General features: G+C 38.9%; 1 protein-coding gene across 3 annotated transcripts in view; it reads left to right on the forward strand.

The window, feature by feature from the left end:
• The window catches only part of LTBP1 (latent transforming growth factor beta binding protein 1), a 197,738-nt gene that overhangs the window by 23,485 nt on the left and 147,111 nt on the right, over positions 1–27,142 (forward strand). For all 3 annotated transcript variants that reach the window (XM_057415458.1, XM_057415455.1, XM_057415457.1), the window contains one exon: positions 25,889–26,064. In XM_057415458.1, coding sequence (XP_057271441.1) covers positions 25,889–26,064 — 176 coding nt within the window. The remainder of the gene's footprint in view (positions 1–25,888; positions 26,065–27,142) is intronic.

A 27,142-nucleotide genomic window follows, 5' to 3' on the forward strand; every position in this document is an offset into this window, starting at 1 on the left:
GGATCTTCTCCTGATGTCATTGTTTGAATACTGATTGAGACTTTATAACCCGCCAGTAGTTTATTAGAGGGGCTTGCCAGTAAATTGCTGTTGATTTCCCTCTTTAGCGAATTTTCCCTGAATTATCTCATAGGGCCTTAGAGAGCAGTGTTGGAGGACCAGAATGTGGACTGTTAGTTACTTCGAAGTGTCTAGTAGAGATCATGTAGTATATGAAGATAGGCCTGCTTGTGTTCTCAGGAGAGATGTAGGTAATTGAATCATGACTACTTGACTTTGAGTTGAGCAACTTTCTATGCTAAGTGTAGGACCTACTGTTATTCAGAAAGGACTCTTTGTATATGATACATTAAGAAAATAAATACCTCCAGACTAGTAGTTCACTGAAGCATTGTAATTATTGAAGATAATTTTTCTGTGCTTGAAAACAAAAGGAAACATCATTTCTGCTGTTGAGACCTGGAATTTCCAGGACAAAGAAAATACTTGCAATAAACCAGCCTTCATTACAGCCCTGTTTTGTTACTAATGCAACCTATAGCTTTAAAAATATCTCCTCTGGAAATGTGTACAGGAAAAAAAATAATCTTTTGTGATAGATTTTACCTATTGTAGTATTTTTTTTTAATTACTGTCTATACAGAATGCAGCTGAGGACAGACATTATTAAAGCCTATAGCACCAGTGGAGGATATTAAAAGGAATTCTTAGTCAGTTTGGATGCGCTAATAAATGGTGTTTCAGGCTTGTCAGATATTCCATAAGCAGTTTAAAATTGGTTCAAAAGAAAAGACTGCTTTTGGATATTTTGTGCATTGGCTTCTGTTTTCTGTTTTATTAAAAAGATAATTGAAGATGCAATTCTATACGTTCTGTGTCAGGGAAATCTGTTTCTAAGGCAAGATAGCCTGTTAAAAGGAGACTGACAATACTAGCACATACTATTATGTTGTTGGGCAGTAGGTGGCAAGCTTTGCTTTTCCTTTTACTTAGGGTTTATTTTCATATTGCAGAATGCCAGAATTTTGAAAAGGGTGATTTGAATTCACTGGAGTATATAATTTATTTGCAACACATTCTTTTAATCATAAGTTTTATTCACTGTGTATAATTATTTTTCTATTGAATGCTGAAGTAAAGCTTCTCTCCTTCAAATGACAGAGGGAAGCAAGTCAATACATGTGAGCTCTGTTGTATTCTCTTATGGCTTCAGTAGACAGATTATTAATACACAAATTAAAAACAAATGAATTGCAGTCACAGTCAATCCCAAATTCTTTGGGAACCTTCTGTTTAACTTCTTTTGTGAAGCTCAGTACAGCTGGGAGGGAGAGGGCACAGCACCCTCTTTTAACAGAACATTTTCCCAAAATGGCACTTACAGTTCTAGTTCTTACTAATAACTGAAAAGGAAAAATAACAGAATGTTTATTTTGCTTTTCTCATAATGTGTCATGTTCCATCCTGTGTCCCAGTCCATCTATTCCCACCCGCCCTCCATTCCTCCTATGAATCGCTCATCTGGTATAGCTCACCTCACAAACCCAGCTTGCTCTGCTGATGTGTAGAATCAGACATGGGGACAGTACAGCAGCAGCAAATTGCCCAGCTAAAACTAAGGGTGTGGAGAGAAGGGAGTGCTTGAGTGCTTTCTGCTGGCGCTGTTAGTACCCCTTCTCTGCTCAGAGTTCTTTCTTAGAGCCAATCACCCGACATCCGATGTATTAGCAGTCAGCTCTATATCTGTACTAAGGATACAAGGGGCACAGTATCTCTCCTTCTGTGCAGTTTCTCTCCGCTGTTGTCCAGCTTAGACACAGCTGTTCTCTCGATGACATTTTTTTTACCTGTTAGCCAAGTTAATTCTTCGCTGAGTTTCTTCATACTGAGTTAGAGTTGTTCTTACTCAAAAAAAAAATCACGCCACTTTCATTTTCTTTCACTCTGTCCTGCACACACTTCATAATAATTGTTCTGAGGAAGATCAGGGGTCTTGGATCAGTTTGATTCCAAACTTAAACGTATTAATATAGATAGCTATTTGATTTTGTCATCCTAGAAATTCCAAGACTATTTTTTTTAATTATTTTTTGGGTTTTTTTCTCAGTATGGCAGGGCATTCTGCACAGAGTCTCCTTAATGTGAATAAAGGCTGCATACGAGTTTGCATTTTCACTACTGAGGCTTTGTTTCCTCACACTGTTCCTAATGAAGGTGAGAAGGATTTTTGGGACTAGTAACGAGGTTCTGAGCTGTCAGTTGAGGGCATGGTTAACATAATTGCTGCAGCACCACTGGGCATACATAAAGGATCTTTGGCATCAACTGTTGGTAAGTTGGGGTGTTTTGAGATTCTGATATTGCAATTATTCTCACTTTTGTAGTCTTTGGCAGTGCTATTGATGTGTATGCGCTAGAACAAAAACTGGTTCAAAGGTAGTTACTCATCTATTTGTGCTGCCAGGCACTGAGTCAGCCCTCAAGAACACCTCCATTCATCATTCTAGGGGCATGTAGTCATCAGGCTGTGGGAGCTGAAGTCACTGTTTAGTTGAAATGGCTGATCTCCCTCAGGACTGGGATCATTGTGTTGGCAGAGAAAATGGAGATGATTTTTTGATGACAGTGGTATCAAGCCTTTAGTCCTGGTGTCCTTTTTGAGCAGTGCTGTTGGGCATTTCAGTGCTAGTCCACAAGCTAATAGATAATTTGTAGTTACCTCTATTAGACTGACCATCCTTGCTATACCTGCTTGTACCAGATGTGAGTCTAAAGACATGGCCTTCCTTGAGTATGGTATGAAACACAGAAAAACGTGACTTTGTCACAAAATAGTTTAGTCATTTGGTAGATCCTGTTAGTTTGCAGTGGTATGAGAAGTGGGAGGATTGGTATGGCAAACTGCCTTAAGTGAAGCTTTTGGTGTTTTGGTGGGCATAGTTCAGTCTGTTGTGATGACTTGTTTTTAAGACCTTTCAGTATGAACGTTTGTGATTTTTACTGTTTTGGCTGAAATCTTTGGGGCTGAAAGTATGCAATTTCCTTATGTTGAGAGTTCAGCAGACTTCTTTCAGTGGACTGGAGCTAAGTAGCCTCTGATCATGTCAAGTATTGTTCAGTGCAGTGAACTTTCAGCAGTGTGTTGACTTCTGTTCACCAGGAGAGCAAAGATATTTCAGACAAAAAATTTTGAAAACCAGAAACTGTCACTGTTGCACCACCGTGCAAAACATTCATGAGAGTCAGCTGCAGTGTCCTATGCTTTAAATTATTGATGTTCCTGAGATGGTGCAGCCTGCCTTTGCATGAGCGTCTTGTTTTATCCACACATGAGCTATCATCTAGTGAAGATCTCACAAACAGGTGTTACAGGATGTTCAGTATTTTCATTAGTATATCTGACAGGAAAAGGTTTCTCAGAAACAATCTCTTTTTGATACAGAGACTTAAGTTATAGGGAGCCAACTCAAGGGATCTCAAGCCAGCCAGAGTTTATTCCAAACAGGAGGAGGAAGCTAATCTCTGTGGTGACAACAGCCAGTTGGCTTATAGTTTTACATGGCTGTGTAATGCCACTTGTCTGAGTAAAGCTTTGGTGCAAGAAAAGAGGATTATCAGTGTGGGATCAAAAAAGGTTTTATGTTTATGCTATTGTTTGGGGGTAATTGAAATTCATATTACTGTTGTTTTGTTTCTTTGTAGCTTCAGTGGTATGGTAGCTGTCACTGTCTCAGGCAGCTAGTAATATAGTCTTAATGCTGTGTTTCCTCTGCTTCCCAGTAAAATTGCAGTTCACAGTGATGCTTTTTTAGTGATTGATGTGCTTAATTTGATGATCTCATTTGAGAGTCTACTCTTGCTGGAGGAGTGATGTTGCTTCTCAAAGTGCTCTGTTGGAATATCCACCATACTCCACAGATTTTTTTTTCCACTCCTACCATTAGTTTCCCTTTCCCAAGGTAGGAGTGATTCCCTTCTAATAAGCTTGTATAAAGGTGGTCATCCTTTCTGCATTCTATTTCTTGCATTTGTAATGTTTCATTTAGAAACATAGGTATTTCTGATTTGGTTGCCTCCTCCATAATATCTAAGAGCATACAGGTTGTTCTGTTTCTCACTGTTACATGTTTTAAGTATTACCAGCATCTGTTCTTTACTTGAGTCACTGACTTCAGTAAATCATTGAGCTGTACGTTTTTTTTTCCCAGTCTCCAATTTAAAAATTCTCCTATGGTATTTGTGAGCGCCATCAGCCAAGTTCCGTTAGGCTTTAAATTGTTTCTTCCGTAGAGCTTTCTTTATTCCAGTTTAACAAGTCTTCAGTCACCTATGTTTATACTGTTTTCTGAGCCATGGACAAAAGTGTTGACCTCTCTGGCACCATGTTTTGTGTAAACTGTTAGCAAAAAGTGTCAAGTTTTATAGCATTAGACAAATGCATTGTTGTTTGGTATTTTCACACTTACAGAATGGTATGGGTTGGAAGGGACCTTAAAGACCATCTCATTTCACCCCTTCCTGCTGTGGGCAGGGACACCTTCCACTAAACCAGGTTGCTCAAAGCCCTGTTCAACTTGGCTTTGAACAATTCCAGGAATGGATCAGCCACAGCTTCTCTGGACAATGAACAACTTGTTCCAGTATCTCACCATTCTCATTGTAAAACTTCTTCCTCACATCCCTCTTTCAGTTTAAAACTCTTGCCCCTTGTCCTTTCAATAGCTAGGGTCATGGTAACACAGAAAAAAGTAAATAATTCTCTATAATATATGTGATTAAAGCATTTTTATAACAAAGAATGTTAAACTCTTAAGAGTTAGTTTAAAGTTGTGGTACAGGAAGCAGTCAACCAAGATCTAAACTTTCAGGCTTTAGGCACTACTCATGGCTTTCTTTACATCAGCTTCAGAAAATTTACAATCCTAATACTTTTTTAGTCTCACTGAGATTCCACACCCCCTCAGGATGCTGCTCAGCTGTTCTCTGAACCACATGTCTGCAACACTTTGAAGTTAATTCTTTGGTAATCATCTTCAATGATCACCTCTGGACAGCAATATCTGAGCTCAGAATAGCTTTAGCTTTAAATTCTTCTTAAAGTACTTTTAGATTGTGACAATTTTGGGGGAGTAAAAAAATTAAACTAACTTACCTTTGAACAGATTTTACACTGGGAGAGCTCTTTCCTCAAACTGTTTTATATTTTATAGCCTGTAAATGCTTCTGGGAAAGGTAGCAGTTGGGTTCTATGATTCTATGTAAACCCTGTACAATTGATGAATTCTCTGATCTTAATTACTACTTCGATATGGATTCTGTTCTGGTTTCTGCATGGTGGACAAGGATGGTCATTGAATTGATGCCACTATCAAATTAATAATTATGAAGGAGACAGATTTATGCATTTATTTACTGTAGCAAAAACTCTGGTGTGTCTCCTGCTTCCTGCACTAGAACCTTGAAGCTCTGAAGTGGAGGACAATTGCTGGTCATCACAGTCCCAGCTGTGCCTCCTTACTGCTTTAAACAGCTGTCATTGTTATTATATAATGCCTGTTTGGGAATTCCAGCTGTTGCACACATGAAGATCCTTAACAAGAAGCCAACTCCCCCTCATCAGCCTTTTCACTATTCCAGCGGCTTCTCACTGCAGAGCGTGTTTTGCATCCTGAAGCATTTTCCTTATGTTGCACCCTGGAGGGCTGTATTGATAATTTTTTTTTTTTTTAATGGACTATTTAGAAATCCAGTGAATTCCTAAATTGGATTGTCTTTTGATGTGCTTCTGGAAGTGAGATTAGAAAGAGTTGTAACCCACAGCTGTACACTTAGAACATTTCTGATGGGAGTTCAGGTGATGAAGACTGAGGAGAATGACGTTGTAAAAGGAAGGAGTTGTGTAAATGTTACTTCTTCCCCGTTTTTTCCCTCTCCTTTCCTCCCCTTCTTTGCCAAGTTCTGCTTTTACTGAAAGAGTAGAGGGGAACTGCTAATTCTGTGTGCAGTGCTCCTGGTAAGTCAATCATCTGGGGGTGATTCCAGACTAGTCTCTCCTTTCTGTAGTAGCTAGTCTGGAGGGATGGCATTTCACCCCTTTTTCTGTTTCCCATTTCTATAGCTGGGATGCCATTTTTTGGGAAGGAGCAGGTTTTACTTCTGGCTGCTTTGGCTGATCAAGGTCTTGAAGAGGATATAGGCACTCTTTTCATAATCTTCCTGCCATGTTTCCCTTCAGGCACTTAAAACATCTTTGGAGAACTGTTTTGTGCGGGCACTGCCATTCCTTCTTTAGTGCTATGCTATTAGTGCTCTTAACCTTCCACCAAGGGAGAGGAAAGTACTTGGGTCACCGTTACGAATGTAGTTTTTCCCTGAAACATTTGCATGCTTTGTGGCAAAGCTCCTTTTGGAGATGCCATGGGGGTTAATCTTCAGCCTCTGGATTCTCTGGTAGAATATGAAGTGAAACAATGGAACTGTGTAAAGCTACATAGCTTCTGTAATGAGTGCTGTAACTTTTTCTAAGAGTAGAATCTAGCAAGGTCTGGCAAGTGTGGACAGAGACCTAGAGTTCTGTTAACTTGCATACCATCTAGATTGCTCTGTACAGTGCAGTGAGATGGTCATAGAATCGTAGAATGGTTTGGGTTGGAAGACCTTAAAGATCATCTGATTCCACCCCTCCTGCAACAGGCAGAGACACCTTCCACTAGACCAGGTCAAATATTGGACCTGTCCAACATGTTGTTCAGCATGTAGTCATGTGACATGAACTGCAGCTGCTTTTTCTGTGTGATGTATATTTATTTGCACCAGGATAGGCTGTTAGAGCTGTTATCTGCTTAATTGATATTTACGTGTATTACATTGTCCTTGTTGAAATGAAACAAATTATTTATGAAAATTATGGGGGGGGGGGAGGTTTGGTGACAATTTTTCACTTTGGGAAATCTGTTCTTCTCTTGAGGCTCCTCTTCTTTCATTTCTGTTTCTTGCAGCATGTGTTTGGCCTTTGATCCTTACACTGTAACTTCTGCCTTGCTGTGTATTTTTGAAGTGTTTCACATGGCAATCCTGGTTGAGGTACCTAAGGCTTAAAATGTATTACTAGTAATAATAGTATGAAAAAGTTACATGTTCTATCAGCTGTTTGTTCACATTTAACACTTCGGTATTTTAAAAAAGTTTCAAACAGGTGCTACTGTTAATTGTTGTACTTCAAGTAGCTCTCTGAGAATAGCCATTTTAAAGTTATTCCTAGTAAAACACAGTCTTTGTCTTTTTAGAAAGTTTACAACAGATGCCACTGTTAATTATCATACTTTTTTGTAAAGGCTTTCAAGTAGCTTTTTCTGAGAACAACCATTTTAAAGTTATTCATAGTAAATAAGGTTGTTCTAAGAAATGATAGAGCTTACAATTGTTTAAAAAGTAGCTATGGAAACTAGCAGATGATTCTTAATTTAAAATGAGTTTTCATTGCTTTCATTGGCTGTGCTCCCTTCTTGAAAATGTCATGCTTCATGGACACTCTACAACATTTTCAATTAATTTTTCTTTTAATGGGCAAAATATCCACACAAAGATATGCTGGAGTTTTAAAACATAAATATGCCATTTCCTTGGCTTTGTGTATGTTGCTTGTTTGTTGTTGTTCTTTTTTTAAGTTATGTGATTATAAATAGAATCTTTTTATTTTCCAAGCTGAAAATGTTAAAATCCACTCCTTTTCAAGTCTGGCAAAAGGAAGTTTCCTTCTTGAAACATAACCAAGTGTGCCAAGTTCCATCTTTAGTATTTTAAGCTGTAAGATTCTTCTTGGTATATGTTACAAAACATGTCTTGAATGCTACCGTAGTTGTGTACCTGGGCTTAGAGGTGCAGAGCTTGGTAGGCATATCTTTCAGTTTGCTAGATTACACTGTAGACAATGCATCTCTTACACAAAAGGTTGCACATTACCGTTTTAGTTAGATCATGGCATTTAAAAAAAATACTTGAATATTCTGTTATTTTCTCTTTAAAGAGAAAAGGGAGGGGGAGATTCCTCCAGCCTATAAGAATGAAACCAGAGACAATCAAAGCTGGTGATTGCCACACGTTTATTAATTTTTTTTTGTTGTCTGTGGTGGCTGTACTGTTGTAGATAGAAGATTCTGTGGGAAGGCTTGTTAAATGTTTCTCTCCCTACAAGTACAGTTCAAAGTCAAAGCTCCTTTTTGATACTGAGAGCTAGATGATAAGCTCTGTGCATAATAGTTGCCAGGTTGCTTGACACTGAACTTTGTGTGGCTTTACTAAGTTTGTGTCTCTTGATAATATTTATGAAGCTCTAAAATCCAAGTGACTCATATCAGAAGTAGTTGCTATTCTAGTTCAGCATCTTCCTGGTATGGAGTGTAATGCAGTTACAGTAATTGATAATACTTCGAAAACTTTCCTAACCATATAGAAAACAGTATTCATGTTGGCTTAAAATCTTTATCTTCTTAACATGATAGTGCTTGCTGGGAGAAAGTTATTTTTAGAGACTCTCAGCATGCTTGACACAAGCTTTCAGAACTACTTTTTCAACTGTACCCTTAAACACATGCTATGAGGAGCCATAGCTGGTTTTGACTGTGGTTATGTAACTTGGGTAAATAATTATTTTAGATTCAGTTAAACTATGAATTACATTGATTGTGTTCTGAAAATGTATCATTTTAATTGTTAAACTTGTTACAGAGAATTGAAGGAGTAATATATGCTTCTATTATAAAACTTGAGCGTCAGCTTTTGGCTTCTCTCTTCCTTCCTGCTTGTCTTCCTCCCATCCCTCCTATGTTACTGAGGGGAAAAAAACAAACCAAAATAAAAACCCCACCCTATCCTGTATAGTTCAATAAATAGTGATTGTTGTGCACTATATTTGCTGCAATTGTTTTCTAAATTGATTTAGAATTTAGTAAAACGAAGTGATTGCAGTTTGTGTGCAGTTCCGTGTGTGTCAGTTTCATACAAGAAATTTTGGCATTCATAGAAGCTGTAGTTAAGAGCTCAAGTGATCAGTAGGCATGAAAAATGGTTATGGCTGGAAGTGCAGCCCAACTTTTTACCTTTTAGTATGTCACTTTAAAATACTGTTATTTTTCTAATTATGCATTGTTTCACAATTAATAGGAAAGCACTTGAAACTGTGAAACTGCAGAGCCTCAAACAGGACAGAACAGTGCTAAGAACTACAGCAGTTCATGCAGTAAGCTGCAGAATAGAGAATGCTAAAAATTTTAAAGGTACTTTTCAAGTCAAAATATTCTCAACATCCAGCTGATTAATTTTAATTTTAGTAGGAAATTACTGTGTGCCCTATACTTCTGAAATCGGGTATTTTTTCAGGTGCTTGTGGATTTTGGTCTTCAGTTCTGTCAAGGAATACACTTGGGATATTTCTTGGCTAAGTGCTAAGTGCATTTGTGCTGCATCAAGAGTTAAGCTGAGCTGGAAAAAAGCTGCTCTTGAAGAATAAGTATGCACAGGAGATGATATTTTAGTGTAACTAGGTTGTTTTAAGTATGAGAATAAGGCTCTCTGCTATAGCAGTTTTTATGTCCATCTATGTAGAAGTCTGTTTATGAGAAAAAGCTCCTTCTAAGCTAAGAAGCAGCAGGCTGTAAAGATTATAAAAGACTTGATGGTCAGTTCTGCTAGTGATGATCCTTGGCCAAATAGCACAGGTATATGGTGGCTGCAGAGGAGTGGAGAAGTGTGTGGTTTTTAATTTTCATTTTCTCCTAACCTTGTGTCTCATTTCCTGACGCCCCTACCCCTCCTCCAGTTTCTTCAGTTGTGAAGTTAATATTGGCAGTAGAGGATCATCACCATCTGCCTACTAATAGTATCAGCACAGTCACCTATTATTATCCTGAGCAGGGGTACTCGGCAAACAATCTCTGGGGTAGGTTGCTCATGGTGTCTCTTCATTGCTGATCATTGAAGAAAGGATGTGGATTCTTACCCCAGTCCAACTTTATGTATCTCCCTGGAATACGGGTTCAAACTTAAACAGGGAAAGTTTAGATTAGATATAAAGAAGAAGTTCTTTACTGTGAGGGTGGTGAGGCACTGGAATAGGCTGCCCAGGGAAGTGGTGAATGCTCCGTCCCTGGCGGTGTTCAAGGCCAGGTTGGACAGAGCTTTGGGTGACATGGTTTAGTGGAAGGTGTACCTGCCCATGGCAGAGGGATTGGAACTAGATGATCCTAAGGTCCTTTCCAACCCTAGCTATCCTATGATTCTGTGAGTGCAGGCTGTAGACACAGAAAGCGCCTGTGGGTGATACAGCCATTTACCACAGAAGAGCAGGGATGGATCTCAAGATGGCAGGCTGCCTGCCCAGCAAGTACCAAGGAGAGACTGCAGGACTTCCGTATGCTCTAGTAAGCTGAAAGGGCAGAATCAGGGCCTTCATCACTTAAACCTGTTGTCTGTGGGTGCACATAGTGGGGCTTACAGTGACTGCTCATTGCTTCTGTTGTACATGATCAGCCGTACCTATAATGAAAGGGCGAAAATGTTTGAACAAGCTAAACCCAAAACAGCGTTTAAGGAAATAAGATGAGCAGTGACTGCTCCATCTTTCACACTTTGTTCAAAAGTAGGGTGTTAGGCCCAGGAGTTCCAAACAGCTATGCCTTTTCATCATTAGATGTTGTGTAAGGGTAGGCATCTGTATGATTTGTTGCAGGAGTTTCTAAAAATAGCACTGAGCAATGAGTCCTGCCAAAGGACTCAAAAAGTGTCAAGAAATACTAGGCAATTACAGGAACATTTAAGTACCAGAAACAGGAAGAATGTGCCTAGCATCATCATGATTGAAGGCAGCGAAGTGTAATGTTTTTGGTTTCACAGTAGTATCCACAGCTTTCTGAAATCCTTCTTGCTAAGTCAGAGATGGATTTGCTTCAGGTAGAACCAAGGACTGCACTTTTTACAGGCTACTTGGATGTGGGGCTAAGCACAAGCCTCAAAAAGATTTGTTTGGCAGGAATGCTAGTTTCCAGAAGTTCAGTGGAACAAGTTCTGCTGGGCTGCTGAGGACGTGTAATTCACAAACCAGCTGGCACCACAGAATACAATGTTTTAAAATACAGGCTTATTTCAGTGGTCCTGAGATGGTACTGAGTTATTTTGCTTATATTCCTGCCAAGACAAATTATCTTGGTATTTTGTTTGCAAGATGTATATGTTTAAGTATGTGCATAAGGATGTTTGATCTGTTTTGTGATTCAACACGTATTTAGCCTGTGCAAATATTATGAACAAAGAGTTTTGTGTTGGTTTTGGCAGTAAATTCTCACTATCAATCATCTGATACAAAAATACAGATTTTGATTTGGTTTATCATTTTTATATGATAATTTTTAACAGGATAATTTGGCCTTATCTTTCTTTACAGCCCAAAATACAGCTACATTAAGGTTTGCTTTTTTTTTCAGTTCTGTGTATAATTTTTTAACAAACTTAAGTCTTGTTTTAATTCTCAAAAATTCTATGATAAAACTCACCCCTGTGGAGGGAAATGCTGTACTTAAATTTTCGTTTCTCATTAAGTTAAGAAGCCTACATATATCAGATACTAGTTCAAATGGTACCATAATTAGATGAGTTTGTAGATTTGAATTGCACATCTGAATTGTCCTGTTGTGGAAGGTACATAAACATTTGTTATTTTTGTTAATCTCCCCCCCTTCCCCCCCAAGAAATGAGAATAAATACTTGCCATGAAGACTTTTTTTTTAATAAATAATAATAAAAGGTATTTTAGGATCATTTTTACGATTTCCTTTTTTTTTTAATGTTTCTAGGTTACGTGGTGCGTCAGCAACTTTAAGAAACTCAAATTATATGTATATATTGATAGTATTCTTTAATTAGATGTGTTACTTTTTACTTGATTGTGTGCGCAGTTCGCTAACTAAATAGCATGTTATTTCCAGAAGCAGTCTCTTTTCTGGTTTGCTGAGCAGTCACAGAGTGTTTTAAGATAATTGAAATTAGTTTAATATATTTAATAGTTCAGGCATGTATTTCTTTGAAGTCATTAACGAAGAAAGAAAAAGAACTCTAGCAGTCATTTCAATGAAGCATGCAAATCAAGAAGCTTCTAAATAGAGCCCTAAGGATGTAATTTCAAACATAACCTTTCCTTCTTACAGTTTAGACTTGTTGGAATGACAGTATTCATCTTATGTTTTAAAGAAATCCCTTATGCAACGGGGGGGGGGAATAAGTACTGTGAAATGTGGTTTACTCTTGTGCCCAAGTAAAACACAAACCTGTAAGTCACAAACTTCAGTGACTTAGAATGTATGCATAATATATTGTACCAAAAACTGTGAACCAAAACTAAGGACTGGGACAGTATCAGAAAGAAGGCATGTGTAGCAGCTGCATTTTCTCAAAATTCACTCTGAAAAATATTTGTTAAAGCTTGTAGTTCTAGGGAAAGCAAAATTTGACATGTAGAGAAAGAAGCAAAGTGAATTTTTGAGGAGAAATAGGAGACATCCTTAAGAAACAGAGGAATGCCTCACAGACTTCAAATTTACCAACTGCAAATAGGAAAACAAGCTATTCCTAGACCTCTGGAATGCAGTCTGGGCTTTTGGTCACAGTATTTTTTCTATTTTTTTTTTTTTTAAATAGGCAAAGTGGTTTGGAATAGGAGATCAAGTTCTTCCAGACATTGTTGGTTCAGCCGTATGTCAGAAATTCTTCATAGCTGCTTTCTTGCAAGCTGAATTGAGCTGTAGCTGGACTTATTTCTATAGTAAGGAATCAGATCGCTTTCACATACTTCATCCATGTGTTGATCATGGGCTGAAGTCAGGGATACCATGTTCTTTAAGTTTGTTTGCATTTCACTGCCTTCCAGGGTGACAAATGTGGGTTTCAGAAATTACAGTTAGGAGCGAAGAGGAACTCTATTTTGGCATTTGAAGGCAGGGTAAAGGCCGCTGAAGGCAGCATCTACAGGTTTTAAGTCCAAAGGTACAAAGCTGTGTTTGACAGGTAACAAAGTCCTGAGATGAAATAACAGCTAGCTCGGAAATAAATGGGAGTTCTGCTGTTGACTTCAGTGGCATCAGGATTTTATGCTAGTGTCTGGGAAAACACATTGTATTAAAACCAGTTGAACTGTTTTGGTATTCTTTTGCATGTGTACCTAGCACTTTACAATCTTAAACCTTTCACTGATAAATACTTTGCCACATTTTATAATATTATGGTGGAGATCCTTGTTTTACAAAAGTGGAGAGGAGAAAAATGTGCCTGTTCTAAACATTTTATCCTTTTTGGAGTAAACTGTCTTGCTCAGTATAGTAAGGTCAGTAGGAAAACTGAGATTTTAAAGAGTTTAGTTTTCATCATTGTCCTCAGTGCACTAGATAAGATTACCTTATATCTAATTATTTTAGAAATAACAGCAGTGCATCATTATTAATTATAATTACAGCATTCATCAGGCTTATTAGTCACTATTCAGTTGAAATCTATGCTCACCTTTAGCCCTGTAATTTTTGCTGAAAATCCTGAACACTTCTCATGCAAAAAATATTAGTCTTTATATAATCTGGGATAATCAGGGATTTTGTACTGACACAAATAGGATTAGAGCTACTTTCTGTTTACCTTTTTAAGGCATTATACCATTTAGACACAAACATACAATTTCCCTGGATGTTATTTATCTGAAAATCCATGATGATGGAAACATAGTTAACGCTGCATCATATGTGTGCAGTTTTAATGAACAGAAAGTGATATGGCTGAATTTTGAGAAACAACTAAAATTCACTAATAACTTTTGGAAATTGCTGTCCTCTGGTCTTGCGTGAATTTACTACCTTTATTACTTAGAAAATGTGTTTTGTTGAAACTATTTGTAGATGTATGTCACGAATCTTGGAAACCTCCTGACCCCCAAAGTTAGACTCCTGGTAAGCGGACGTGCATGTTGTTGTCTCCCCTTTTCCTGGTTCTACCCACAGATGGAAGCATTCCATTTTTGTGATCACTTAAAAAAAAGGATAATCTTTACTACTTGATTTTGTCATATGAAAAAATAGATTGTGTGAGTTGTTTATCTAGTACAACTAAGAAGGTAGTTGTACATTTGAAAGCTTAGATGTTAAAAGTGGTTTTGGCCCAATACAAATGTTATCTCTATCTCCAAAGCTTTTCACCACTTGTGCTGTACCCCGATGGTGAAAAGATAACATGTATGTCTGCATCACTTCCAGGCTTCCCAGCTATGAAGCACACTTCACATCCCAGGGAGCATACTGTTGTTGCATCACTTGAATTTAGGTGGCTGCTGTGGAGAACTTGGATAAACTTTCTGGTTTTGCCTTCTTCTTTTTTTTTTTTTTTTTTTAGCCCCATCCCCCTTCCTGACTCTCTGTCTTTAGGATTGCTAAATTCTGTGGCATAGTTTAGTGAGAGCAGTCTGTGGGGTGTTTCAGGGAGAGTATTCTCTAGCCAGTACAGTCTGACAGAGCTTCCTGCTTCTGATTTAGTATACCAAAAAGAGCTGCTGCTGAGAAATACATGTACTGAAAGTCAAGTCTGGATTTAATCTTGACATTTTCTAGACTTGCTTGTCGTAAGGTACTACATATTTTATTCTTCTTGTCAAGTAAATTTAGCAAGCCTTCAGCGAATGTTTAAGATTCTTATTGTGCAATAACACCTCCCCATTCAAACACATAAAGACATAGCTTATTCTTGTGTAATAAGCACATGGCACTTTTTGCGTGTAGTATGATACTGATTTTGCCCAAATACTACATCTGCTAGTAGCTGCTTACATACAGAATCAGTGGGTATTACCTGCGGATAAAGTGCTCTGACTTGCCCTTTTGTTTGCACTTGTGTCAACAAAAGAAATTAGGAGAAAATTAAGGTTTGTTTACACTGTTTATTATGTAGGAAACTGATATACATAAGCATTTGGATTTCTGATTCTTTTCTCCTGTGATCTCATAATCAAATTAGAGGAATGTTCATCATCCATTTACATTGGCATTCTTGGAAGCAATTATGATCCGTCATATCTTGTGATAGTTCTTACCATAAACTGATTTATGAAGTATGTGGAAAAGGTATTTCTTTTTCAGTTAGAATTTATTACATTTCATGTTGAATTAAGGGTTATTTTGTATCTTTCTGTCATATAGTGCTTAAAGAATTTTCTCTGGAACACAACAGAGTCTGTCTTTTCCCTGCCTGGACACAAAGTGCCCTCTTTTGTCTTTGTGGGTATCAGTGCTTGTAAAAGTCTTCATTGTTGTTTCCCTTCAGCTCTTTACACTCAGTATGCTTTGAGTTTTATTTTGTAATCTAATTTGGTACACTGGAAACTTCAGCCAGGCTGATGCTAGAGTCTCTTGGTTGGTTGGTTGCAGTCAATGTAGACATCACTAATGTGTGTGACAAGTTCTGATTGCTTTTGATGCAGAGGCACATTGTCGTGCTCACCAGTGCTGGATTTCATCTACAGTCCAGGTACTCTGAGTCATCTCTCTTTCTGTCTAGCCACTATTAATTGCCTTGGTTTTTTTTTGTACCTTTTCCTACTTGTACATAGGTCTCATTTATAAACAGATTATAAACCTACATTGTATTTTTCTGACCCCTTCTGAGAAGCTCTGCTTATACCAGTGAGGTCCTACTTCTAAAACATTTCCTAGTCATAACAAGCTGTAGTGATAGAATGTTTTTGCAAATCCTCTGCATCTACACAAAAACTTGATGGTGTAGTTACTTGCTCATTGCATTTATATTTTTCATAATCATGACTTAATCTGTCAGAATCTGAAGGGTAGACCGAGGTTTTATGTTCTTTACTGGCATATTTACTTTTATTTAGTTATTTGGTTCTTCAATGACAGATTTCTGCTAAATTCAGACAAGGCTGTAAATATTTTCTCAGAGTGAATTTGTTTTGTGTAAATATATGCTTGCTAGTCTGGAAGACCAAATTAGATTTGAGGGTTTTCTGAACTACTGTGGCAAAATTTCATATACTTCTCTTACTTGTTCAACTAGAGCGAGGTATTTCTAAACCATATGTGTTAATAGACTCTGAAAGGACATATCATAATTAACATATGTCCAAGAAAAAAAAAAGAGTATCTGCTCTGATCCATATCTTTGCCTATTTTAATCTTGCAGCACTGTTTTATGACTTCAGGTTTCCTAGTAGCCTCTTATAAGATAACTCTTCATAGTCTTTTTTGAACTTCAAATAAATTCTATCAGCCAGCTGGGCTCTTTGTCTGCCGTTTTGTTTAACATGCTCAAGAATTTGAGTAGATTAGTGATGCATGGTTTAGCTTTGCAGCAGCTGTGCTCATTTGCCTTTATCATGTAATATCCATCATGGGAGTTTGTTTCTATTTTTAATGGACGTTTCAGTGTACTTTTCTAAAACCAAAGTCTGTCTCATGGGTAGACAGATTGGAAATTATCACCAGTTAATGTGTCTTTATCAGAGTAATTTTATATATTACACAGTGTTAGTGTAACATGCCACTGGCCCTATGAAAACAAGAGATTTTTCTGTGCAAAAAGTAATGCACAGGGAAGGGATATCATATGTTAATTAACTAAAGATTATGTACTGAACTTGTTCAGTGCTCTGGTTAAGTAAGCTTGCCATTAACTAGTGAATTTCACCTTGACTCACTGTTACAACATAGTAAATGCCTGATGGTTAGATATTTAACACACATTTGTGACATTGGCAGCAACTCTTAAAAGCTGAATTATTAGTTAGTTTGATACCCTGTCTGATTTCTAAAAGACACTGACAAATTATCTTACATGAATGAATGTTATCAAATGCAGTGTCCCAATGTTCTGGGGAACAAAACAAGAACAGATCAGTTACACACCTAGGTTTTTTAGTGGTTTGTTGGTTGGTTGGTTGGTTTTGCCTCCTTCAACTTTGCTGCTAAGAGAAGCCTGACAAGTTGAAGGTGCATGTATGGCTCAGCACCTGTGTAAAATAATTTGTATGCCACATTCATTCACCTGGGTTTGTGAAGTGCTTCACTAGTTGAGGGTTGGTGCAGGCATGCATGAGATAATGAATAATTTGTAGCTTCAAGTTGTTTGTTTGGTACCTGGTGAGAGGGGAAGTTTGTGAATTGCTGTTACTGTCAAACTACAGACTTCTGTCTTTTTCTTCTTCATCGCTGTCTTGTGTTGGATTTTCCTAGCCTTCATGCATACTACTTCCTTAAGTGTTGGTGTTCTTTGAGATTTGTTTTTTATACTTGTATCTGTTCTATCTTGGTGCTTTGGGAGTAGGATGGAGCAAACTTTTTGTGGTCATTCTAATGAAAAGACATAGTAGGCAAGCTTTCCTTTTTTTTCGCAGATAGAATTGCCATTTATACAATTTAATTACTTTTCAGAAGGAGTATTCTTCAAATGTAATCTTCTATGGAAAATGCTTATCTGCTGTTGTATAACTTGCAAGAACTATAGCTTTCATCAGGCTTTGTGGCAGCAGGTGTATTTTTGCTCTGTATCTGAACATTTAACCAACAGATATAATTCTTCAGCTTTAAGGCCTTTTTTTTTGCATTTTGACATTGAGGAAATGAATCATTGCTTGTGATTCTGGAAAACTCAGTGTATCTTTTCTCTTTAGAAACCTGGAAGAATGTTCATAATCTACACATTTCAGTTTATTGTGTTATATGTGGAAGATGGAATGAATCATTGGATTCATAGTTGTTCTTGGTTTGGAAACACTGTTGTTTCACAGAGCTTTAGTTCAGCTATTACATCAGCTTATGCTGGCAAAAGGATTTGAACTAATGAGCAATTCAGTTTATCCTGCAAATTCAGGGCAAGCTTTATTAGCAAACGCTTAAGAACAGATAATTCCTGAAAGTGTCTTCAACAAGGATTTTTACCACAGAAACTATATTTAAGTTGGACAAAACTGGTACTGGTGGATAAACATTAATGTTTTACATTTCTATGGGAAACTTTATAAGCAAATCAAATCACCTTGACAGTGATCAAATAAGACGCTTTCTGTGGTGTAACTAACAACCTTTTACATGGGTAAAAAGGTAAAAAATTAAAACTTGAAGGTGTTGTTTGAGAATAGATTAGTCGTAGCCAAATCGTGATCTCTGCAAATTTTCACCTGGGGAAAACTGTATAAACCTGCCTTGAAGTTATATCTTTATGATAATGAAAATCTAATGTGACCCTGGTAATTCTATAGCAGGCAAGTCTCAGTGCTTGTTTTGCAGTGTTTCAGAGACAGGATTTTCAAATTATACATTAAAATACATTTTTGTACATAAAATCAACTTGTGTGGAGGTTTTCTGATTGTGAAAAGCAAAGCTTGAATGCTTCCTCTGTCATCTCTTCGGACTGGGAAGATGTTGTGAAATAGGCCACACTTGATTAATGCTGGGTATGGTATGACTAATGTAAAGGGCTTTGAAGAAATCCTGTCTGTTCATCATCAGCATGGAAGTTAAACTTTTCATGTATCCTAAAAGAAAGAATGCCCCCCCCCAAAAAAAAAACACCCCCAAAAAACACCCCCCCCCCCCAAAAAAAAACAAACAACAAAACCCACCCCCAAAAAAAAACAATATATGAAAAGCAATATAAGGAGGAAACAGCTGGCAAAGGTCAGGCTGAGCTAGCAACTGAATTTTAATAATTTACATGGGGGGGGGGATTTAATTCTATTTTCATGGCTTTTGAACTGTCCTGCATATTTTCTTTACTATCTCATAGTTACAGAAAATGTTAGGTTTTCATCTCCTTTTGGTAGTTCATTGTGAGTTTGAAAGAAGATAGTGAAGAAAGAACTAATTTGTAGGTTTGTATAAAGCAATTGTGTTAGCAATTTAGAGATTTCTTTTTTCTAAGTATTGCTAGCTAGGAGCCAACTATGGGAGCATCAGACTTACAGTAAATAAAATTAAGAAAGCAGCCTGAGTCAGGCCTGTCTTATTTAGTCTAGACAGTACTTTTCATGCCAAACATTGCTGGTCTCATTTCTGCTTGCCAGAGTTACTCTGATACCTCACATTTGTGGCTTGCTTTTATCAGGCAAGGGAGCTTTCTTTTGCATGATAGCTGCAACTGTTTGTTCTCCTTCTGTAGTGCTGTTGTAACCTTACTACTCTTTGTATTGTTTGTTTCTAGAAAATGCAATTAGACGTTTGTCTGTCTAGTGTACATTTCAGCAATGGAAAGTTTTTGTCGAGTTTATTAAGTTAATGTCAGTTTTGACCATCTAATTACAAACTAGCCAGATAAATGAGTCACATAAGTCTGTAAAATGCAAAAATCTTATGTAGTCTTGGCTGTTTGATGCAAAATTTAAAGATTGGAACTAACAATTGCATCTTTTTAATCAGTGTGACAGGGAGTTTTAGTAGTACTTCAATATTTTGTATTGCAGCAATGCCCAGGGGTTCCACTTTGTGTTCAGATGTTCAGTAAGCAGCATGCTAAAGTTGGGAAGCAATGAAATATCTTCAGTTGTGGTGATGGTTGTTAGATAAGAACTATTTATCTTTTAAGTACAGTGGCTGTGAGTTGCTTATGCCTTTTTTTTGTTTTAAATTATAAAATTATTTATAAAATTATAAAAACCTGTTTTAGTGTCCCTGACCTACTTTGAATATCCACTGTGGTAGCAAGCTAGTACTAGCTATTCCTAGTGGCCTTGAGCAGTGTTGTGAAGAAATTGGTCTATCCTGCTACTTATTTATTAGTTTGGATATCCCAACACTGGGAATAAATTAAAGACCTCATTCAGTGCCAAGTATTTCTACCCTAGTAGATCGGAGATTAACTGCCAGAACAATCTGCTTTGGAACAGCTAAATGAATCTGAGCATAATAGCAGGCTTGGCTTTTGCTTTTTGCCAGGTGCCCCTGGCACAGGTGATGTGACCAGGTACAGCACCTGAGCCTCCATGCAAAGTAAGGACTGGCATGAGGAGCTCAGGGAGAGCTCCAGAACTCGGTAGAGGCCAAAATATAGGAAAGGGAAGAAGCAGAATTACTTGCAGGCTGGTAGTATTGTTTGGCAAGCTGGCACCAGCAGTCATGGCAACAATCACTGTGTTTTAGAGGATTGGGAATACACTGTGGTAGAACTGTTAAGATAACTTCCAAAGGCTTAATAGTGACTAGGGTGATGCTTGTTATCAAACTAGGCCTGAAATGTTTCCTTGTGACATGATTGTATTGTTTTCAGCGCTGATGTTTTAATGACCTTCTCTCTGTGAAGATCAGCCTCTCCTCTCTACAGATATCAGTTAGGAGGGATAGTTCTGAAGGTTTTGTCCACAGGGATCAATGCAAAGGAAAAAAACTCGGTCACACTCTGTTGCTGAGCCCACTAGAAATAGTGTCTTCTTACTTAGAAGTTCTACAGCACTGAAGGAACTCTTTATGTGCTGGTCTAGGAAATTAAAACTTAGGTACTTCACTAGCATCAATACTTACAGCGGTGGCAGAGATACATGACTGTTCTCATATACCTTCCATGACGTAGTTAGAGGAATATCCTTGATTTTAGTGGAAGACGCAGTATCTCAGTTAGCTATGCAGTATCTTTTGATTATAACATCTTCAAGAATTAGATCACATTGAGAAGAATTTGAGTATCAAAAGAACAGTCGGAACAGAAGGATCTCGTAAATGCTTTGATGTTTGACCCTATCAGCTCCTACTAGAACTGCACTTCTGGTGAGCAAGATCAGTCAGGCTGGTCAGATGCTTTCGGGTAGCTCACATCGACACTGGCAGCAGATGTCTAATCCACGCTTTTTAAACATTTGGAGTACTTTTGTACCTCTACTCAAGACCTTTGGTAGTTATACGCCACAACCATCAAAATCGAGCACAAATGTGCAAGACAAAGGGTCTAGACAAGTCTTAACTTTGGTTTCATGCAACTATTGTAAGCATACTCTTTTATACAAGAATAGGTTATTTGCTGTGTATTGAAATTTAAGACCAACAGCTTAAACATCAGATGAAGATGTTTCCTTTTAAAGAATTTAAGTTTCTGGAGTGAAGATCAAAGCTTTCCTGTGTACTACCGAGTAAAGCAGTCTTGCAAAACAGAACTTAATTTTAAACTGCCTTAACAATAGTAATGCTAATACTTAATACAAGCTAAATTAAGGAAGAAAATTGCAATACCTGGGAAGGAAGAGGCAACTTTTTATAAATCCTAGTGGTAAAACTTTCAGCCTCCAGTGTATGGCATTCCTGTCTTAGGTGTGTTGTATTGTTGAGTTATTGTGTTTTTTGGGGGGGAGGGTGAGTGTTGGTTGTTTTTTGGTTTCTTTTTGTTTGTTAGTTATTTGTGGTGGTTTTTTTTTGGTTTGTTTTTTTTTTTTTTATATTTTAATTTCAAGTGCTATGGTAGACTCTATCGTAGATTGACAGCCTTGGTCTACAGTGTGGCTGCATATATTGTAATGTAAGAGGTAACACTTCACAACATGTTACAGCCTTAACAGAAAACAGGCACTTGAATGGCAGCATCTGTGTCCAGTCAAAGATCACACCACTGAACTATGAATCATAAAATCATAGAAAACTTAGGGGTGGAAAGGACCTTAAGATCACCTAGTTCCAACCCCTGTGCCATGGGCAGGGATACCTCACACTAAACCATGTCACCCAAGGCTCTGCCCAACCTGGCCTTGAACACCGCCAGGGATGGAGCATTCACAGCTTCTCTGGACAACCCATTCCAGTGCATCACCACCCTCACAGTAAAGAACTTCTTCCTTATATCCGATCTAAACTTCCCCTGTTCAAGTTTTAACCCATTACCCCCTATCCTGTCACTACAGTTTCTAATAAAGAGTCCCTCCCCAACATCCTTATAGGCCTCTATCAGATACTGGAAGGTTGCTATGAGGTCTCCATGCAGCCTTCTCTTCTCCAGGCTGAACAGCCACAACTTTCTCAGCCTGTCTTCATACGGGAGGTGCTCCAGTCCCCTCATCATCCTCGTGGCCCTCCTCTGAGCTTGTTTCAATAGTTCCATGTCCTTTTTATGTTGAGGACACCAGAACTGCACACAATACTCCAAGTGAGGTCTCACAAGGGCATAGTGGAGGGGCAGGATCACCTCCTTCGGCCTGCTGGTCACACTCCTTTTGATGCAGCCCAGGATACAGTTGGCTTTCTGGGCTGCGAGTGCACACTGAAGCCGGCTCATGTTCATTTTCTCATCAACCAACACCCCCAAGTCCTCCACAGGGCTGCTCTGAATCTCTTCTCTGACCAACCTGTAGCTGTGCCTGGGATTGCTCCGACCCAGGTGTAGGACCTTGCACTTGTCATGGTTAAACTTCATGAATTTGGCATCAGCCCAGCTCACAAGAGTGTCAAGGTCCCTCTGGATGGCATTCCTTCCCTCCAGGGTATCAACCGAACCACACAGCTTGGTGTCATCGGCAAACTTGCTGAGGGCGCACTCAATCCCACTGTCCATGTCAGTGACAAAGATGTTAAACAAGACCGGTCCCAACACCCATCCCTAAGGGACACCACTTGTTACAGGTCTTCAGCTGCACATTGAGCCATTGACCACAACTCTTTGTGTGCGGCCATCCAGCCAGTTCTTTATCCACCGAGTAGTCCATCCATCAAATTGATGTCTCTCCAATTTATCGACAACGATGTCATGTGGGACAGTGTCGAACGCTTTACACAAGTCCAGGTAGATGACATCAACTGCTCTACCCCTGTCCATCAGTTCTGCAGCTCCATCACAGAAGGCCACCAAATTGGTCAGGCAGGATTTCCCCTTAGTGAAACCATGCTGGCTGTCACCAAGCACCTTGTTGTTTCTCATGTGCCTTAGCACGCCTTCCAGGCGAGTCTGCTCCAAGATTTTGCCAGGCACAGAGGTGAGACTGACTGGTCTGTAGTTCCCTGGGTCATCCATTTTCCCCTTCTTGGAAATGGGGGTTGTATTTCCTTTTTTCCAGTCTTCGGGAACTTCACCCGACTCCCATGATTTTTCAACTTAAATATGTGTGACTTTTGATAGTTACATATAGTAACTATAGTATCAGCTTCTGTAGTACTTTGACCTCTTGTCATGGCCTGCTTGTAAATCACATGGGAAGTATTCAGTATAGACCCTCTCATGCCCAGGTAAAGAAACAGATCTCCTTAGACATGGGCATTGAATGAGATCTGTGGGGGAAAAAAAAACAACCCTGGGTTGTGCAGGAAGGATTGCACTGACTTTTCAAACACATGAAATTCATATGTAAGCAGTGACTTACATATGTGAGTGACTTCAGCTTTTTCACAGGCTGAGGTCTTCCTGGTGATACTTCTTACCAGACTGTCGAATTCTAAGCCTGACCTCCAATGTCCCCAAAGCCTCTTTGATTTGCTGGTAGGAAACCTAAAGACAACAGGGGAAGTATAGCATTCTCTCTTAATCTGGGGAAAGGACTTCTACTGAATACAGTGAGACTGTAAGCACTGTATTAGAAAATTTGACTTGGAAATAGTCTGAGGAGTTATGTTTTTGTTGTACGTAAGAGTCATAGAATGTCTCTAATGAATGCACTTTTTCTCAAACTGATCCAGGTTAACAAGAGCATCTGTGTAGGACAAAACCCCATTGTCTGTTCTAACCACAAATCTGTTGGCTACTGTGGTTACTAAGCATCCTTGAATAATGTGACTAAAGAATAAGGCATTGCTTTGGAGATAGGTGCTGGCTCAGGCTCCACATGCTGGAAAACAATAGAGCTATCATCTGACTTCTCACTCTGCTGAAACTCTTCAGTCTCACCACTGTGGGGAAGTGCTGCTCAGCTGTCCTCTGTAATAAGAGGCCCATGCCTTACTCCCAGAAGATGGTTATTTACCCTGCACAACTGTGGCTCTGAGGGATGGTTGTTATCCCATAACTTTCTGTCCTGGGTTCAGCAGTAGCAGTCATTTTTCTCCTTCTTGGTAGCTGGTGCAGTGCTGTGTTTTGACTTTCAGCTCAGGAACAGAGCTGGTAACAATGATGTTTTGGTTTGGTCAAGGACTTTGTGAGCCTCATGCTCTGCCAGGGAGGAGGGGAAGTCGGGAGGAAGCAGAGACAGGACACCTGACCCAAACTAGCCAAAGAGGTATTCCATACCACAGCACGTCATGGCCGGGGTGGGGGGTAACTGGGAGTTACCCAGAAGGACACGGGCTTCCGGGTGGGACTCATTTCTTGGCCGGTGGTACTGTATTCTCTTCCCTTGTTATTTTCTCTTATCATTGTTGACAGTGGTGGTAGCAGTGGTGATTTGTGTTGTACATTGGTTGCTGGACTGTTCTTGTCTCAACCCATAGGAGTTGCACTCTTTTGATCCTTCTCCCCATTCCTCCGGGAGCGGGGAAGGGGAGAGCCGGGGGGGGGGGGGGGGGGGGGGGGGGGGGGGGGGGGCTCGATTGCTGTCAGCCTGGCACCACTCACTAGGAGTGAGTGAACAAGTTGCCTGACTGGGTTTAAACCACGACACTTTCCCTTTTAACTTTTGCAGACTGAACTTATTAGAGATCCTTAGTTGCAAAGAAAGTGAGAGAGGCTTACAGCATCCCACTCTGCCTTCATTTGAGCAAAGGACAATGTAGTGCTACTAGCCAATGAACTAGGTTAGCAATTGATACTACTCTCTGAGGAATGTGTTATCTTGACAGTGTGATCTACAATAAGTACAACTTCTTGAAAACTTTCTATTAGTAGTTTGTTACTTAAAGATGTGCTATTACTGCAGTAGAACTCTGCAGCCTAGAGCCCCGAAGTAATGAGCTTGTATATGGCCAAGAGCTCTGTGTTTTGCTTCCTTGCTTGTTTATTGCTGGATAGCACTGTGGAAGAGTGAAGGCCAATGTGTTAGTAAAGAAATGGTTCCAACTGCTGATGGTGTGTGGCTAAATAACCATGTTTTTTTTCTAAAGAAGTGGGAGAAGGGAATTTCTATTGAAAGTTGGCAAGTTTTTTGTGCAGTGAGAAACTGAGATCTTGGTGAAGAATAACAATACCAAGTAAGAAACTATGATTTGGCAGTGAGAGAATCAGCTTGAAGGCATCATCTTGTTTAACAGGAAGGGGAAATAGTTTTGCTGTTCATGGAAGCCATGTGGTTATGGGACGTTTGTCAGAGATGTTCAGTGCTGCAGGCAGAGAGAAAGTGAATGGGGACAGTAATGTGATACTGGGAAAGAGACACAGGCCTTCTGGTGAAATGGGAGCCAGGCTGAAAAAGAGGAAGAGAAGCAGTGCTCTGCTGTATGACTAGAGGTGTACGGTGGTGAAGGGAACAGGGTTTCTGGGGAAAAAAGTGGCAAAGCAGCTGGGCTTCCGTTCTACTTAACACACCTGGTGTGAAATGACAGTTGTAAGAAATGGAGAGAGGTTTCATGGCACTGCTGCTTCTCTGACTAGTCTGGAAATCTCTGTGTGTTAACAAAGTTGAGCTCTTCCAACTCATGATTTTGAGGAGGACTTTTTCTTATTCCTCCCTATTGTCCGAGGTGTTGTAAATTGCTGTATTGTAAAAGAAGTGATATAATTCCTATAGTCTCTATTTATTGTTTGTTGATCTGCAGGACAATGAGAATGCTAAATGCATGAAAAATCAGGTGCTTCATTGGAAGCTAGTAAGTTGAAGTTTCTCAAATGGTGTTTTGAGAACTTGGAGTATAGATGAATTTGTCTTTTGGGTTTTTCTTTTACCAGTAGTTTCTAAGTCTAATTTATTGACTTTTACATCATTCTCTCTCTTCTTTTTTATTTCTTCTTTTTTCCCTAAAACAGGATGATACCTCTATCATCTCAGACACTGATGATGAATCTTCACCATGGCCAAACACAGGAATATGTGATCAAACCCAAATATTATCCAGTAAAAAAAGTGATTTCAGGAGAACAGTCCACTGAGGGATCACTACCACTAAGACTGGGTCAGGATCAACTCGCATCACCTTTTCAATGTGAGTACAACTGCAAAAAGCATACTACTTTCTCCCCCCAACCCCTTTTTTTTTTATTTTTTATTTTAAGATCTTGAAAATTTCTTTTCACCTGAATTGCCATAACACTTCCAAACAGAAAAAGTTTAAAATAATTAAATGAGATAATTCTTAGATTAGCAAGTGCTCCAACATTCTGTATCCTGTTGAGAAGCAAAACAGATTTCCTAGATGAAGAAAAAAATTGAACCTGAGTCACTGATAAAATTTCATAGTGCTATTTCTAGATGATAGTTTTTTCTTTGGACAAAAGGTGCTTTGTGAACACCTGCTGGAGTAGGCATAACTGTAGTCAGTGTAAGATGACAGTTACCTTTACTTCAGTATGATAGATATCCTTCTTGGAAAGCTGGAGTCCAGGATTGTGGTCTCACTGGTGACTGGTTTTCTCTATATTTAATTTATTATGTGTTTATGAACTTCTGCACAGTATGGAGGCTGCATGAGAGTTTCTGCTTCATATATATAAAAAATGATTGTGTAGGTGCCCAGCTTGTGGCCTTGGCTCATGCCCCATGGTGTGGGGAGCTTGAGGACAAGTTTTGGCTTAAAAGATGAAGGGCTTGATGAATTATGGGTTAGGTATTACAGAATGTCTGCTGGCTTGATCTGGAGAAAAGTTCCTGCAGTTAAATAATGGACTGATTAACATGGAGACCAAGGTAGTTGCAGTCTCCTGACAGACTTCCTCTGCTGTAGCGCAGAGGAATACGTTCTGAGGATTAAGGAAAGAGCCTTTCATGTTAAATCTCTAAATACGGTTTCTTTCTGTATCTTTGCATTTCTGCATTGCAGATCTTCATGGTCTGTCCATCTATACTTAAATGCAACGGCCTGCTTCCTTTTTCTCAAGAGTAAGTTCATCGATGGTTAAATAGAATCTTGGCTCTAATGGGAATACAAGTGAGCAGCTGGAGGTCTTTGAACACTTTCAGCGTGGGGAAGTATACTGCTTGCGAAGCACTACATCACCTTCTTAGAAGCTTCAAAAAGATACTTAAGCACTCTGTCAACATTAACCAATAGGACATCTTGCAAA

This window comes from Pezoporus wallicus, unplaced genomic scaffold (assembly GCF_028554395.1).
Source record: "Pezoporus wallicus isolate ANWC-B61680 ecotype Strahan unplaced genomic scaffold, APGP_CSIRO_Pwel_v1 contig_5352, whole genome shotgun sequence".
NCBI lineage: Eukaryota > Metazoa > Chordata > Aves > Psittaciformes > Psittacidae > Pezoporus > Pezoporus wallicus.